Genomic DNA, 14649 nt, shown 5'->3' on the forward strand with positions numbered 1-14649 from the left:
AGAGGGAAAGGAGAGAGGGATAGGTTAAAAGAGAGGTGATGGTCAGAGAGGGGGAATGGGGAGTGAAGACCAGATCAAGCGAATGCCTATTCACATGGGAGGGTGAGGAGGTCCATTGGGAGAGGCCAAATTAAGATGTGAGGGTGAGGAGGTTGGAGGCAGAGGATTCTGTGGGGATATCAATAGAATATTGAAGTCACCTAGGATAACAGAGGGAAGGTCTGAGGAGAGAAAGTGAGGGAGCCAGGAAGCAAAGTTGTCAAGGAACTTGGAGGCAGGGCCAGGGGGCGGTAAATGACAGCTACTCGGAGATGTACTGGTTGGAAGAGGCGTATGGCATGAACCTCAAATGTAGAGAATGTAAGGGATGGCTCAGAAGGTATGTGTTGGTATGAGTAACCAGGGGATGGGAGCCCAACACCAACACCATAGCGATCCCCAAGCCGGGAGGGGGGAAGGGGTGTGAGGTGAGGCCGCCAGAGGAGAGAGCTGCAGGAGAAGTGTCAGAGGGTGAAATCCAGGTTTCAGTAATGGCTAGGAGATTCAGGGAGTTGGAGATGAAAAGGTCATGGGTGGAGACCAGTTTATTACAGATTGATCTGGCATTCCAGAGGGCACTGGATGGGTTAGGGATGTGCATCAATACCCGATTTTCTTACCCAATGCATCAAGACTTTTTCATCGATTCTGGAGATATATTAATAGAATTAATCAAAATGTTCGTATTAGTTCCCCCGCACCTCTTGTGCATGCATCGTTTTTCATTTATACTTTTTTAACTGCACATACATCAAACATATATTGATCTTGGAGACGATTGATATTATTTTGATGATCATTTTCTGTATTGAATAGACATGGTGATCCTGTATCGATCAGAAAGATCGATATGGAACCGATTGGCTATCCCTACTGTGCATGGCTCATAATCAGTGATGTTTGTGTATCTGTCTATTGTTCAACTTTTAATATATACTAAACAAATGTTATATTTTATATAATTCTATGAATGCCCCATAAAAGTTTTTATTTCCTCTTGTACTTAATAGGTATCATACTGTTACTAGAATTTAATTGATTAATGAAATATTGGCAATAATAAAATACCTATTGAACAGGTGGCAGTGGACATACGGGAGAATTCAGTAGTTTTCCCTTGCCCATAAGTAATGGCTGTCCGACAGGAGATAGTCAATTGTTTATGGTAATAGACATGAGGGGATGCAGTGAGGATCCCGACAAGTGGGCTGTCGTCTGCCGAAACCCTGGCATCGGAATCCCGAACGCCGAGACAACAGCGGCGCCAAAATCCTGACATGACTCCGGATCCCGACAGACAGCATCCCGATTGTAAGGACACCGTGGAAAGGTGAGCATCAGCCGTGGGGTGTGGGACACTTAGGTTTAGGCGCCCCAGGGGGAGTTGGCGCTAGGCTCCGGGCAGGGGGGAGGTTTGGGTTAGGCTCCAGGCAGGGGGGGCTAGAGTCAGGCACCACCGGGGGGGGGGGGGTTAGGCACTAAGGGGGGAGGGTTAGGTTTGGGCACTTACCGGGAGGGTTAGTATTAGGGTAAAGAAAAGGGGGTTAGGGTGTAAATAGGGTAGGGAAACATTACTTACCGTTCCTCTGTTGGGATTTGAACCATCGGGATGCCGCTGTCAGTATACTGAGTCGGCATCCCGTCCATCGGTATTTCATGATTGCCGCGGGCACCCATAACTTATTTTGTATGTCGCATCCAAATGCACTGGGTTTAGACACGTAAAGTGACTAAACCCGTGCAAGTAATGGGCGCGCTGTCCAAACAATAGTTTGGGTGCTCAGAAGTCCCACTTTTCTCAGATTTCTGCTCCCCACCTCAGGAGGTGATGGAAATTTATTACGTTTTAATGGTCTCTAGGGCACTACTTAAGGGCCTATGTATCAATCTGTTTGTTACATAAAATAATGCAGAAATTTGTACTAAAAGCACAATACAGATTTCACAGAAATCTCCAGCAAAGTGCTAATTAGCACTGGAAATCGCAGACCCCATTATTATCAATGGGGACTACTATCTGACCCCTATGTACAAATCTCCAAAAAGCAAAGCTATTCTGAGTTTAGACTAGGTAGTTTGCACCATCTTCAGATAGTGTAAACTACTGTAAAGGCGGGTATCCACTAGGCGATTTTGACAGGCGATTGCACGATAACGACGTAAATCGGGCATGTAAATGACTAAAACAACCAGCGATGCATGTGCCCGCTGATCGTTTTTGCCATCTATCATCGCCCGTACATGCTGGTTAACCTGACGATCCCGTCAGGTTCAGCATGTACGGGGATGATGAATGTGCCTGGACTGAACGAGTGAATGTTCAGTCTAGGCACATCACTAGACATACAAATGACAGCAAATTGCAATGTCGTAATCGTGCTCTCGTTGCACATGCGCAGGGTCAGCTTTCCCCGGGGAAGTCTTTCACTTCTGTGAAAGACTTCTCCTAAATGCAGAATATATAACTCGCAGGGACAGCGGCTACTGCAACCACTGTCCCTGCGAGTTTCCCTTCGTACATAGCGGGAATATTTCATTAAAAATTAAATATTCCCTGCAACTTGGATACATAATAATCGTGGCAGTACCATGATTATTAGTACATAGACCCCTAAAGGGGCCTATCCATTAGCAGATAAATTTGAACGATATATCGTTCAGTCGATCTGACATGGATAGGCCCTGAACGATGACAGATGCGCACTCCCGTGGCCGACAAATTGCGTCTTTTGTCTCTCCAACATGTTGGTCAATTATCGCTTATCGTTGACAGATATTAGAAATGTCAGTTTAAATTTTAATGAAAATTAATAGAAACATAAAAAAAATCCACTCCCTGAATGTCATGTACTATCTGTCACCACAGCCCCAGGAATTTTCAAGGGATAAATTTTTTGTCTTTCATCGTAGAGAAAGATCTGCTAATGGATAGGCCCGATAGAACTCGCTCAGTTTTTGTTTGTTGTATGTGGTTATAGGAATACAGTAGTAGCACCTGTAAGATTATTTTAGATACTTTTTTTGGAAAATATTTATAATGAAAGCTTAATATCAAATAGTTTGTAAGGGACTTTTAGAAAGAAATCTAAATATACACATTATAATCTGTTGTGGGACTTTTCTTTTTGTGTTCGAAAACGTAAATAAATTCTGAAGCAACTCCCGAGAGAAAATACGTAAAACAAACAGGACAATAATGCGTCTCTCACACTGTAGTTTTTAACCATTTCCTCCGTGCATGAAATCATTACATTATAGTGCCTGCGGTATTTGTGTGTGTAGGCAGAGCCAGCTGTGTGCCCGGTCCAGAGCTCAGCCACCCCGTCTCCTTCGCACTTTCTCTTCCGCTCATTAACATAAACCTCAGCCGGCCAAGGGTGATCAGCCCCCCTCAGGGCACGACATGGCGGGAGGAGGAGTAAGGGGACACACTACTAAGACAATAGGCGGCCAGAAAATGGCACCATAATACTGAGGGGACAGACGGAGCAGACGCTGCTGCTGGTTGTGTCTGAGAGGCTTCTGCTGAGCCCGCGGCTGCCTCCTCTCTGTCACACACATTACAGCACATCCCCCGCCGCAGCCAGCAGGAGACCCGGCCGGAGCTGTACGCGCAGCAGCGCTCATTGGGGAGGTTTATTTACTCTGCGTATTAGCAGCAGCCGCCACGGAAGGCGGGAGGAAGGGAGACTGTCGCGTGGTTCCCACCCACATCCCCCTCCTCCTTCCCCAATGACCGAGGGCGCAGGAGCCACCGCACCATCTCTCTCCCCATCCTCCCTCCTCCTCCCGAATGGTCTCTCCCAGAGGTTACCGGAAGTAGTGCGGCGCTGCTGCTGCCGCCATGTTCACAGCCGCCGCTTTGTTGTAGCGCTGATGTAGGATCTGCGTTTTTTTTTTTTTTTTTCCCCCCTGTTCCTTCAGCAGCCGATCCCCTCCCCCTCCTGCTCCCGCCTCCTCCTCTCCCCGCACCGCCATGGAGGCCAACTGGACTGCTTTCCTGTTCCAGGTAAGGGCTGAATACACGTTATTATGTCTCAGTCTGCCCCAGGTACGTAGAGCCAGGGCGGCGGTGGTGACCCCCACCCTTCTCCCACGGAGCAGCGCGGCCGCCTCCCCCCTCCCCGGGAAGCGAGGACACCCGGGAGCAAACATCCCCCCCCCCCCTCCTCCTTTCCACCATCTCCTCCTCCCTCCACAGCCTCCTCCTTTCCCGGCCGCGCAGCGACAGCAGAGCCGCACACACACACTGAGCCCGGCGCCAGCGAGTGAGCGGATAACGGGACATCATGGAGCAGCGGCCGGACAAAGGCGCATGAATTCGACCGACCGCTGCCGCCGAGCTGATCGCAGAGTGAACGGCGGCCTCTGCTCCTCCCTATAGTTGCTGCCGCTGTGTCATGACACCGTGTCCCCCGAACCGCCCCGGGTGTGTGTCCTTGCTATGTGCCTGCCAGAGGCCCCGTTACATGAGGGAGAGACCGATCCCATAGGCCGATCACTATTGTCCTAGAACGGGTCCATGACACGGCTCGGGTCACTCACCCCGGGGTGCTGAGAGCCGCCATGTCGGCGCTGCCTGCGTGTAATGTCTATGCTGTGTGTGCGCTGTGCTCGGCTGGCTGTCTCCGCTGTGGTCGGTGCTGTCACCCGGGTGTGTGTGTGTGTGCCTGGGGCGGTCTCTGTGTACGTGTCTGCCGCGGTCAGTGCTATAGAGCAGCGTGTGGCGCCTGCAGGGCTCCTTACTGTGTGTGACTGCTGGATGTTCTGCTCTTCATCCGCAAAGAAAAAAGCTCCTATACCCTGTAGTGTCTCCCGTGTGTTACAAGGAGGATATTGGTCGCTGCAGGGACAATAAAAACTTACCATTAATAAAACTGAGCATCATTAAACACCAACATCTTTTTATGTAGGAGATATATAATTAGACCATAATCCAATAAGCATTATTGTTTCTTTCTTGCGCATCACCCGTCTTTTCTTAAGAAGTGGAGGCTCAGACCTTTGTTTTAGAGTCCCAGCTAAGTAAGTGGAGAAGCGCTTTGAGATCTTACCTGAGACACGAGTGGAAACAATGGAGGCTATTGGGAGATAATGATATGTTGTGGCCATTGGACATCTCTGAACTTCATAAGTGTTTGTGTGTGTGTATATGTGTGTATATATATATATATATATATATATATATAATTTTTTTTTTAAACTGTACTCTCCTGACTTGTCAAGTTATGAATTTGAAACTCTTGCATCCATTCTTGGTGTAGCTGGGGATCCTCAAATTTTGGAAGCCTCCCAGCTCTAAAACTGCTAACCGTGGTCAAATACAGTCAGAACAATCCCCCCTTTTGTCGGTCTTATACAGTAATAAATGGTATATCCATTTGTAGTATATGGTTATAGATCACCATGCAAAATGCTTTGTCTATGCTTGCTGAATAGGCATTGAATTCATCTTGTTCTATTTTTTTTTGTTAGTACAGTTAATGTAAACTAATAGTCCTTATAGAGATCAATGAAAATATTTTAAGGTATGCACTAACGTCACTTACCTGGGAATATGGTGTATGAAAGTACACCACTGATGTATGTGAGTACAAGTTATTACAGTTATAAAATGGTCAATCAATGCATTGTTTCCTGGGAAAGGGGGGATTAAAAAAAACTACCTTTTTAGTGCTTGCCTGGAAGCATGTTTCAGGAGTGAATTGCTGTTGCCTATTTCCTTTGCATTTTGCAGTGTAAATATTTTGGCAAAATAATGTAACACTAGCTTCAGGAGTCTAAAATTTTTTATCTGGCAGCCACATAATTTGTGCCTTTTATGCGTTCATAGCAATAATAACTCATAGAAATAAGCTAACCATTGAAATATCCCCCCAATGTTTTGTGTGTAATTTAAGTCCCTCCTCTTCATCATTTCATTGTGTGTTTTGGGTAAATCTGTGGTCCACTTCTTCCTTTTTATTTTTTAAATTTGCTGTCATCCAAACTTATAGTTACATAGGTAGGGTAAACAATTGTCACTAATAAACAATAAGGTCACAGTGTGATTATTTGTTTAACATGGCAGCTCCGCCAAGTGCCTCAAATCTGCATTAAACTTGTTAACATGACAACCTCTTCCTCTTAAGTGCACCAAGTCTGCAGTAAAAACCTGAGAAATGCTGGTTGGTATTGGCTAACTTATTTTATTTTTGCTTGTGCAGTTTTTTTTTTTTTTTTTTATTTAAATGCATTCTAAGTGTGTACAACCTACATATAGGTTGCATATACACTATGGTAAAATGATACATATGAATGTCATTGGTCAACCTCTTTTGAACACACAAGAAAAGTGTGTGAATAAAATTAAATAAAAATTGCATTGATAACACAATTTGATCCTTTTTTAAGTTGTGCAAATTGTTACATTTTTCTTGAAAATAAAATTGCATTTAGTATCCTAGCATTCTACATCAGGGGTGGCCAACCAGTCAGAGGCAAAGAGCCCAAAAATATCTTTAAGTATGTCAAAAAGCCGAGAACATGCGTGGTCTTGTGGCAGCTAGGCCATGCCTCTACTATAACGTCACACCCCCAGTTTTAGTCAGGCCTGTGGTGAGTTATTTAGGTGACCTTGTATTTTTTATTTTTTTTTGAACAGCAATTATGTGTGGGTATTGGTGTTCCTGGTAGGCTGTTTTAGTGGGGCGCCCTGACGTAGTTCTAAAGGGCAAAAGGCACCCTACCCTCCGGCGCAGCCCCCACTGAAATAGCCTGCGGGTGCCGTCCCCTACCGATGTATCGGTCACCGCCGGTGAATGGATACCAGAGGTATGCGTCCAGCATCCATTCACACTGACAGCAGCGCTTGGGGGCAGCCTGGCATGTCCTTAAGTGCCGGGCACGCTCCCAAGAGTGAAGAAAAATGGATGCATCTTAAAGATACGCCCCCTTTTCCTTGGCACTCCCCATTTTCAGGTGTGCGTGCAGATGTGCCCTTTCTCTAGTTCCGGCGCCCTGCCCATCGCTGGACCGAGAGTGAACACTAGGGTATAACGAGTTCTATATGCTCTTGATAATTGAGATCTTTCTGTACAGCACTGAAGTGACACTAGGCAACAGGGTCCTTTTGGCTTTCTTTTCTATTTGACACCTCTAGCCCTTTTCTGTCTCTATTCCAGAAGGCCAACCCCACATTTACCTACTACTTCTTGTTGCTCCTCAGTCCTCACATGGTGCGGCTCCTCTCTCGGCGGTACGGGGTGATGTCATGATGCCAGGCACGCTGCCGGCAGGTCTCCAAAGGGGAAAAAAGCTTTATTGCAGGCTTTGCAGCACAGAGCTGGTGATAGGAGCCGGTGGCGGTTAGTCGGTGGGATAGTGGGCAGGCTCCCTTCTCTGTCCGGGCCTAGGAAGTCCCTGATGGCGGCCCTTGTCGGGAGCCGCATCTGAAGAATGGAAGAGCTGCATCTGACTTGAGAGCCGTGGGTTGGCCACCGCTGTTCTACATGTATTGACTGGCATGATATTAATAACTGACATATGATATATTCCTAACACTAATATACATTCATTTGAAATTACCCTATTGCATTGTGTTATTTTTTAAGCATGGTAATTTACAGGTATAACAGATCTGTATGGGGTGATTCAATTAATTTGTGGAAATGTAGCTCCTGGCCTAAGTGCCCAGGAGCTATTCAATTAATACCTGCAAACGGTTATTTTGTGTTGGTATGCAAGGAATTAGCAGTGTTAAGTGCTGGTTGTGATGCTGTTACGGCACACACATCACTCACATCCAGCCTCAAAGCACTACTTAGAATTAAGCTGCGTCTCGGGAGGAAATCTGTGATAAATGCAGCCTCGGTGCTAGTTGCAGGAAGTTATTGAATCGCCCCCTGCAAATTAATTGAATCACCCCTTATGATAGTAGAGTCTGTTAGGACATCGAGGGCCCCTGAAGAAAATATTACATTGAAACGGTATCTGTTTGCGGCTGATTTTGATTTTTCTGAGTACTGTCGGGCAACCTGTTTTACAGTACACTGATATCCATTTGGATTTCGGCTTTGAGGACACCTGCACTGTCAAATTTATTTATGCTGTGAGGAGTGTTACTTGCTTGGCTAGATGGATATACTCAAATATCCCTATCCATATATAAATTTATACATATATGCACACATCCTGACGGTGAGGGATAGTGGTTAGGCTTAGACTGCGGGAAAGGTGGGTTAGCATACTTACCTGCATGCATCGGGATTACCCTGCTGGGATTCTGACTGCCTGCATTATTAGCGCCGGAATCGTGTACCCAGACCATGATAAATATCTATATAATTACGTGTGAACCAGGTTTTCAAAATTGAATAACAACCTACCAGCAGTGTGATTTATAACCCCAAATGAGATTAATACATTTCTCATGTGAAATTGAATTATTTACTACAGAGAGCTGTGACATATGCCACAGGCAGCAGCGATTATTATTTAACACATTTGATTCTGGATATCTAAAGGCCCTCATACATCAGCAATTGATTGCAGCAATCGTGCAATTTGCAATAGATTGTGTATAAAAATCTTTCCCTTTTTCAATCGATTGTGGCAATCATTTGAAAAAGGGAAAGATTTTTTTATAAACAATCGTTTGCAAATTGCACGATTGCTGCAATCAATTGCTGATGTATGGGGGGAGTTAGCCATTAGTACTACCATAGCAATCTGTTATACTTGTGGTTTTATTGCTTTGAAACAGACAACCCCAGAAGTCTTTTTTTTTTTTATTTTTTTTTTTAAGTTTGGAAGCCCTACATCTTTAGTGTTCTTGCTAGGCTCTTTTAGCGAGGCGCCGTGCCCTGCCCGATCTTAAAAGGGCAAAATGCACCTGATAAAACTGCCTGCCCTGACCCTTCCCCACCCGCAGGCCGCAGTGTCCCACAGGTGGGATAAGTTGCATTGACCGATTACCACCGGGTGAATAGACGACATATGCACGGCATCTAATCACCATGAGTGGAGAGCTTGGGGGAAACACAGCACCTCCGTAAATGCTGGGCATGTCCCCAAGTGTGACAGATTGAAGGCGTGTCACAAGCACTCTCTCTATCTCCGGCCAGCCACACCCCCTTTTTCAAGCACACTTTGCCAGCCACGTCCCTTTTTCGGGGGAGCGCGTGTCACACATACTTCCCACCTCCACCCCCAGTGCCCTGCCCGCTGTCTAGCAGGAACACTACTTTGTATACCCTCAGGATGTGGTTGCTAGAGCTGCAGTGGATAAAAACAAGTACTAAAATGAAAACTATAGCTCTGAAAATGGGACAATAACGGAGTTTAAACCGTACACTAATTAAATTATTGATGTGACATTGTTTTACTCTTCCCCCTTCCACGCGCGCCCCCCCCTTTTATCACATGGGAATCCCTTGAACCTTATGATTGTGTCTAGCACATGGAATGTGTATATACTGCATCTAATTTAGGTCTCTACAAAACGTGAATAATATTAATTATTGTTATTAATTATATATACTATACAATTTTCTGTCAGATATCTGTCCAATCTGGCTGGTTGGAATGAAAACCTAGTAATGTATGGGAGCAAATGACAAACACTGGAAAGTAGCCAAAAATGGTTGTTCAAACAAATTGGTTTAAACTAGGGGTGTGCACCGGCCACTTTTCGTGTTTTGGATCTGGATCTTTCTTCGTGTTTTGGATCTGGATTGGTTTTGCCAAAACCACCCTTCCGTGTTTTGGGTTCTGGGTTTTGTGTTTTGGATCTGTATTTTTTTGAAAAAAAGCAGAAAAACAGCTAAAATCACAGAATTTGTAGGTTTTTCTGCTCCTATGCTATTATTAACCTCAATAACCTTAATTTCCACTCATTTCCAGTCTATTCTGAACACCTCACACCCACCTCACAATAGTGTTTTTATGTCCAAAAGGTTGCACCGAGGTAGCTGGATGACTATGCTAAGCGACACGAGTGGGCGGCACAAACACATGACCCATCTAGGAGTGACACTGCAGTGGCAGACAGGATGGCAGTTTGAAAAACTAGGCCCCAAACTGTACATAATGCAAAGAAAAAAAAGAGGTGCAAGATGGAATTGTCCTTGGGCCCTCTCACCCACCCTTATGTTGTATAAACAGGACATGCACACTTTAACAAACCAATCATTTCAGCGCCAGGGTCTGCCACACAACTGTGGCTGAAATGATTGGTTCGTTTGGGCCCCCACAAAACAAGCTGGCAATTAATCCGTCCCTGCACAAACTGGCTCTACGGAGGCAAGATGTCATCCTCATCCTCCTCATCCACCGATTCCTCATCCTCACAGAGTATTAATTCGTCCCCGCTGGAACCACAGGTCCCTCTGTACGTTTTGGAGGCTGGTCTCCCTGGAAGAGTTGATAATTCATTTTATGAACATCATCTTCTCCACATTTTGTGGAAGCAACCTCCTACGCCTTTCGCTGACAAGGTTCCCGGCTGCACTAAACACTCTTTCGGAGTACACACTGGAGGGGGGGCAACTCAGGTAAAATAGAGCCAGTTTGTACAGGGACCTCCAAATTGCTTCTTTTTCCTGCCAGTACAGGTACGGACTGTCTGACATGCCTACTTGGATGCTGTCACCGATGTAATCCTTTAACAGACAGACGCACGCTTGTCGCTGCTGCTTTGAGGACAGTATCATATGCAGTGACAGTAGACTTGTCAGAAATTGTTGGCACGTCCTTCAGTCCGGACCAGCCCTTGACTTATGACACAGGCGCACGCTTGGCGCTGCTACTATGTTGATGCACGTGCGGCTACATCGCACACAAGTCACAAACACATTAAAAAAAAATTTTTTTATTTTTTGGAGCACTTTGAGAGTTACACCACCCTTTAACAGACAGACGCACGCTTGTCGCTGCTGCTTTGAGGATGCAAGTGCGGCTACAGCCCACACAATTCACAAAGACAGAAAAAAAAGGAACAATATTTTTATTGTTTGTGTAGCACACTTTGAGGGTGTCACCACCCTTTAACAGACAGACGCACGCTTGTCGCTGCTGCTTTAAGGATGCAGGTGCGGCTACAGCCCACACATTTCACAAAGACAGAAAAAAAAGAACAATATTTTAATTGTTTGTGTAGCACACTTTGAGGGTGTCACCGCCCTTTAACAGACAGACGCACGCTTGTCGTTGCTGCTTTGAGGATGCAGGTGGAATCTAGACGGGATTTGGAACCGGGGACACACTACCTCCATCAATTGTCTAAATCCCACTGCACTAATGGCGGATACCGGACGCACGTCTAACACCAACATAGCAGTCAAGGCCTCAGTTATACGTTTTGCTTCAGGATGACTGCTGTCGTACTTCATCCTCATCGCTAGGGACTGTTGGAGGGTCAATTGTTTAGTAAAAGTAGTGATGTTCCTACTTCCTCTCTGGGATGATGAACAACTCCCAGCAGCAGCAATAGCACTAGGAGGAAGTGGTTCTTGATCTTTCCCTATTTTATTTTTATCGGAGAAAGTTTGGTCCTCCATTTATGTTATATTGATATATACGTGCGGTTAAGGCGCACACAAACACAGAAAATATTTTTTTATTTTTGCTGGAGAGTAGTGCACTTTGTGGGCTACACCACCCTTTAAGAAATGAGCCAGCCGGCTCTTTACTTATGGGACACAGGCGCACGCTTGGCGCTGCTCCTTTGTTGATGCACGTGCAGCCACAGTGCACACAAGTCACAAACAAATATATATTTTTTTGGTTTGGACTGGAGTGTACTTTGGGGGTTACAGCACCCTTTAACGGTCAAGCCAGCCGGCCCTTTACTTATGACACAGGCGCACGCTTGGCACTACTTTGTTGATGCACGTGCGGCTACTGCGCACACAATTCACAAACACAGAAAATATATTATTTTTTTAGCACTTGGGGGGAGCACCCCTGATGGACAGAGCACCCCCTGGACAACACTACAGCACCCCTTTAGGACTGGGACACTGCACAGGACTTTGGAGTGGACACAGCCCCTATGGAGAACTGACTGCACAACACAGTCCAGCCAGCCCTTATGGACTTTGAAGTAGTGGACACAGCCCCTATTAACAACAGCAGCACAGCACAACACAGCCAGCCCCTATTAACAACAGCAGCACAGCTTAACACAGCCAGCCCCTATGGACTTTGAAGTAGTGGACACAGCCCCTATTAACAACAGCAGCACAACACAGCCAGCCCCTATGGACTTTGAAGTAGTGGACACAGCCCCTATTAACAACAGCAGCACAGCACAACACAGCCAGCCCCTATGGACTTTGAAGTAGTGGACACAGCCCCTATTAACAACAGCAGCACAGCACAACACAGCCAGCCCCTATGGACTTTGAAGTAGTGGACACAGCCCCTATTAACAACAGCAGCACAGCTTAACACAGCCAGCCCCTATGGACTTTGAAGTAGTGGACAACAGCAGCACAGCGCAGCTCTGCACTACACTACACTACACAGCCCAGCCAGCCCTAACTCCCACCCTCCCTCTTCACTGTCCACAGCCGAGTGAGAAAATGGCGCCGACGCGGGTACCTTTATATAGGATCCAAAACCCGCGAGACTCGGAAGGCGGGATGATGACGTTTTGCCTCGATTTCAGATCCGAGTCAGGCGGGAAAAGTCGAGCCTGACTCGGATCTGCCTCTGATCGGGGGGGTTCGGATTTCAGAAATCCGAACCCGCTCACCCCTAGTTTAAACACACAAATATAACCAATTTGAACAATTTTTTTTGTCTATTTTTCAGTGTTTAAGACCATATTATCGACACTCATTTGCTCCCATACATTACCAGGTTTTCATTCCAACCAGCCAGATTGGACAGATATCTGACAGAAAATTGTATAGTGGATGCTCTGCTTTATTGGCCTACAAACTTGCTATGCAAAAAACAGCACTGTGTGGCACCTTTGGTGGCAGAGCCAGTGATGTTACAGTAGCGTAAATCCTTAATTTTGTCTGAATTACAATCCAAATTATTGTCTATAAGGAGGTAATACTTAGCTGCAACTTAATGTCAGGCTGAACAATGTGTTTTACTTTAATGATTCATATCTGAAACTTGGTTGAGGGAGCAATCTATTTTAATATTTACATTAGATAATTACAAATGGAGTAGTCTGTCTTGAAACTCTCCTTATATAATGTGAGGAACCAATTTGGCTGATCTTGCCTTTGTTGGCAAACTGAGTTAGAGATAGTAAGGGTTCTGCATGTAGAATAATTTTTTTGCCATAAATTTTACTTTAAAGAAGTAAAACTTTATATTACATATATAGAAGGGGAACTACATGCAGTTGATGGTATGATATTGAATGTGTACATTTATGACAACCAGTCCATTTAAAACTCACCAATTCAGTTGGGATCACTTATGATAAATAATGTACAGCGCTTCTGTATCCCATAGAAGACAATCCAAATCTCACTTATTTTTACAACTGATAAAATAAAAACATGTTTGGTTTCAGTGGATAGACACATAACATACATAATGTAATGGAAATCCAGTCAATGGGATCTGTTAAAGGTCCAAGGAATAAATTAATAAATCAGACTGCCAAAAGGATGGCACAAGTAATAGTTTTGTGGGTTTATTGGCAACCTTACACCTGGGTTTATGTAGTATCTCCTACTGTTGAACTGTGATGTATTTTTTACACCGAAGGGTGATGATAGGCTTTTAGTTTTCTTCCTCTAAGTGTAAGCACAGGAGAGGTGGAGCTCTATGGGGGGGAATTCAATTGTTTGGGCAACTGCACTAATTAATGGGTGCCCAATGGAGCAATGTAATTGCTCAAGGCGCTCATCATTTGTTGTGCCCAAAACTACTGGATTTAGGTGCGTATTGTGGCTAAACCCGTCTATAAAGTTCTGCCCGAGATGCGAAAAGTGATGTTCAGGCGCACAGGACACTTTTCACATATTTTTGCTTGCCAGACAGAGAGCATAAATGTCGGCGCCGGCAGTACTTTTCTCACCCGAACGGCAGAACAATTGAATACCCGCCTACGAATGTTATTTTCTAGTTCCAGCCTGACACCATTTTTAACTCCCTAAATTAAAAATGTCCCAAGACTGCTTTTTTGTGTAGAGTAAATCATCCTCTTTTCTGAAGAGCTCAATGACTAACCTCCACGATTTCTCATATTTTTGAAAGGCTGGTGAAAGATTATAGGGAAGAATTCAATTCTGTGCTAAGGACGTGATGGGACGTTACAGAACGGTACATTGCTTCCACCGACATTGTAAGTTTTCCCTCACACCCCATAGAGGTGATTGCAATGTTAGCACTACAGTAAATGGCTGATATGTGAGCAGCTGAGCATCGTGACTACTCCCAGTGGCACATTCAATTGAATCTGCTCCTTAGATTTTAGAATTTGGACAGTCATTGAAAAAAACTGTGCCGAAATATATGAACAAGGTATTGTCATTTTGTGTTCTTTGACCATCTCTGTGTCTATAAATCTCATTCAGTATTAGCTAATGACAGGCACAGAAGAGTGCTAGTGATGGATCTGAAGCATATTGGTCCACCTATTTGCATGTGTATATACAA

The 14649-nt window shown here is 45.0% G+C and overlaps 1 protein-coding gene across 3 annotated transcripts in view; it reads left to right on the forward strand.

The window, feature by feature from the left end:
* Positions 1-3588: 3588 nt before the first annotated feature.
* VEZF1 (vascular endothelial zinc finger 1) overlaps positions 3589-14649 on the forward strand; it is a 57843-nt gene continuing 46782 nt past the window's right edge. Inside the window, exon 1 of one of the 3 annotated variants that reach the window (XM_088451153.1) lies at positions 3589-4048. In XM_088451153.1, the coding sequence (XP_088307279.1) occupies positions 4016-4048 (33 nt within the window). In that variant the 5' untranslated portion in view covers positions 3589-4015. The remainder of the gene's footprint in view (positions 4049-14649) is intronic. The other 2 variants (XM_088451152.1, XM_088451154.1) reach the window with 2 other exon arrangements.

This window comes from Taudactylus pleione, unplaced genomic scaffold (assembly GCF_031769625.1).
Source record: "Taudactylus pleione unplaced genomic scaffold, aTauple2 ptg000538l, whole genome shotgun sequence".
NCBI classification, from domain to species: Eukaryota; Metazoa; Chordata; class Amphibia; order Anura; family Myobatrachidae; genus Taudactylus; species Taudactylus pleione.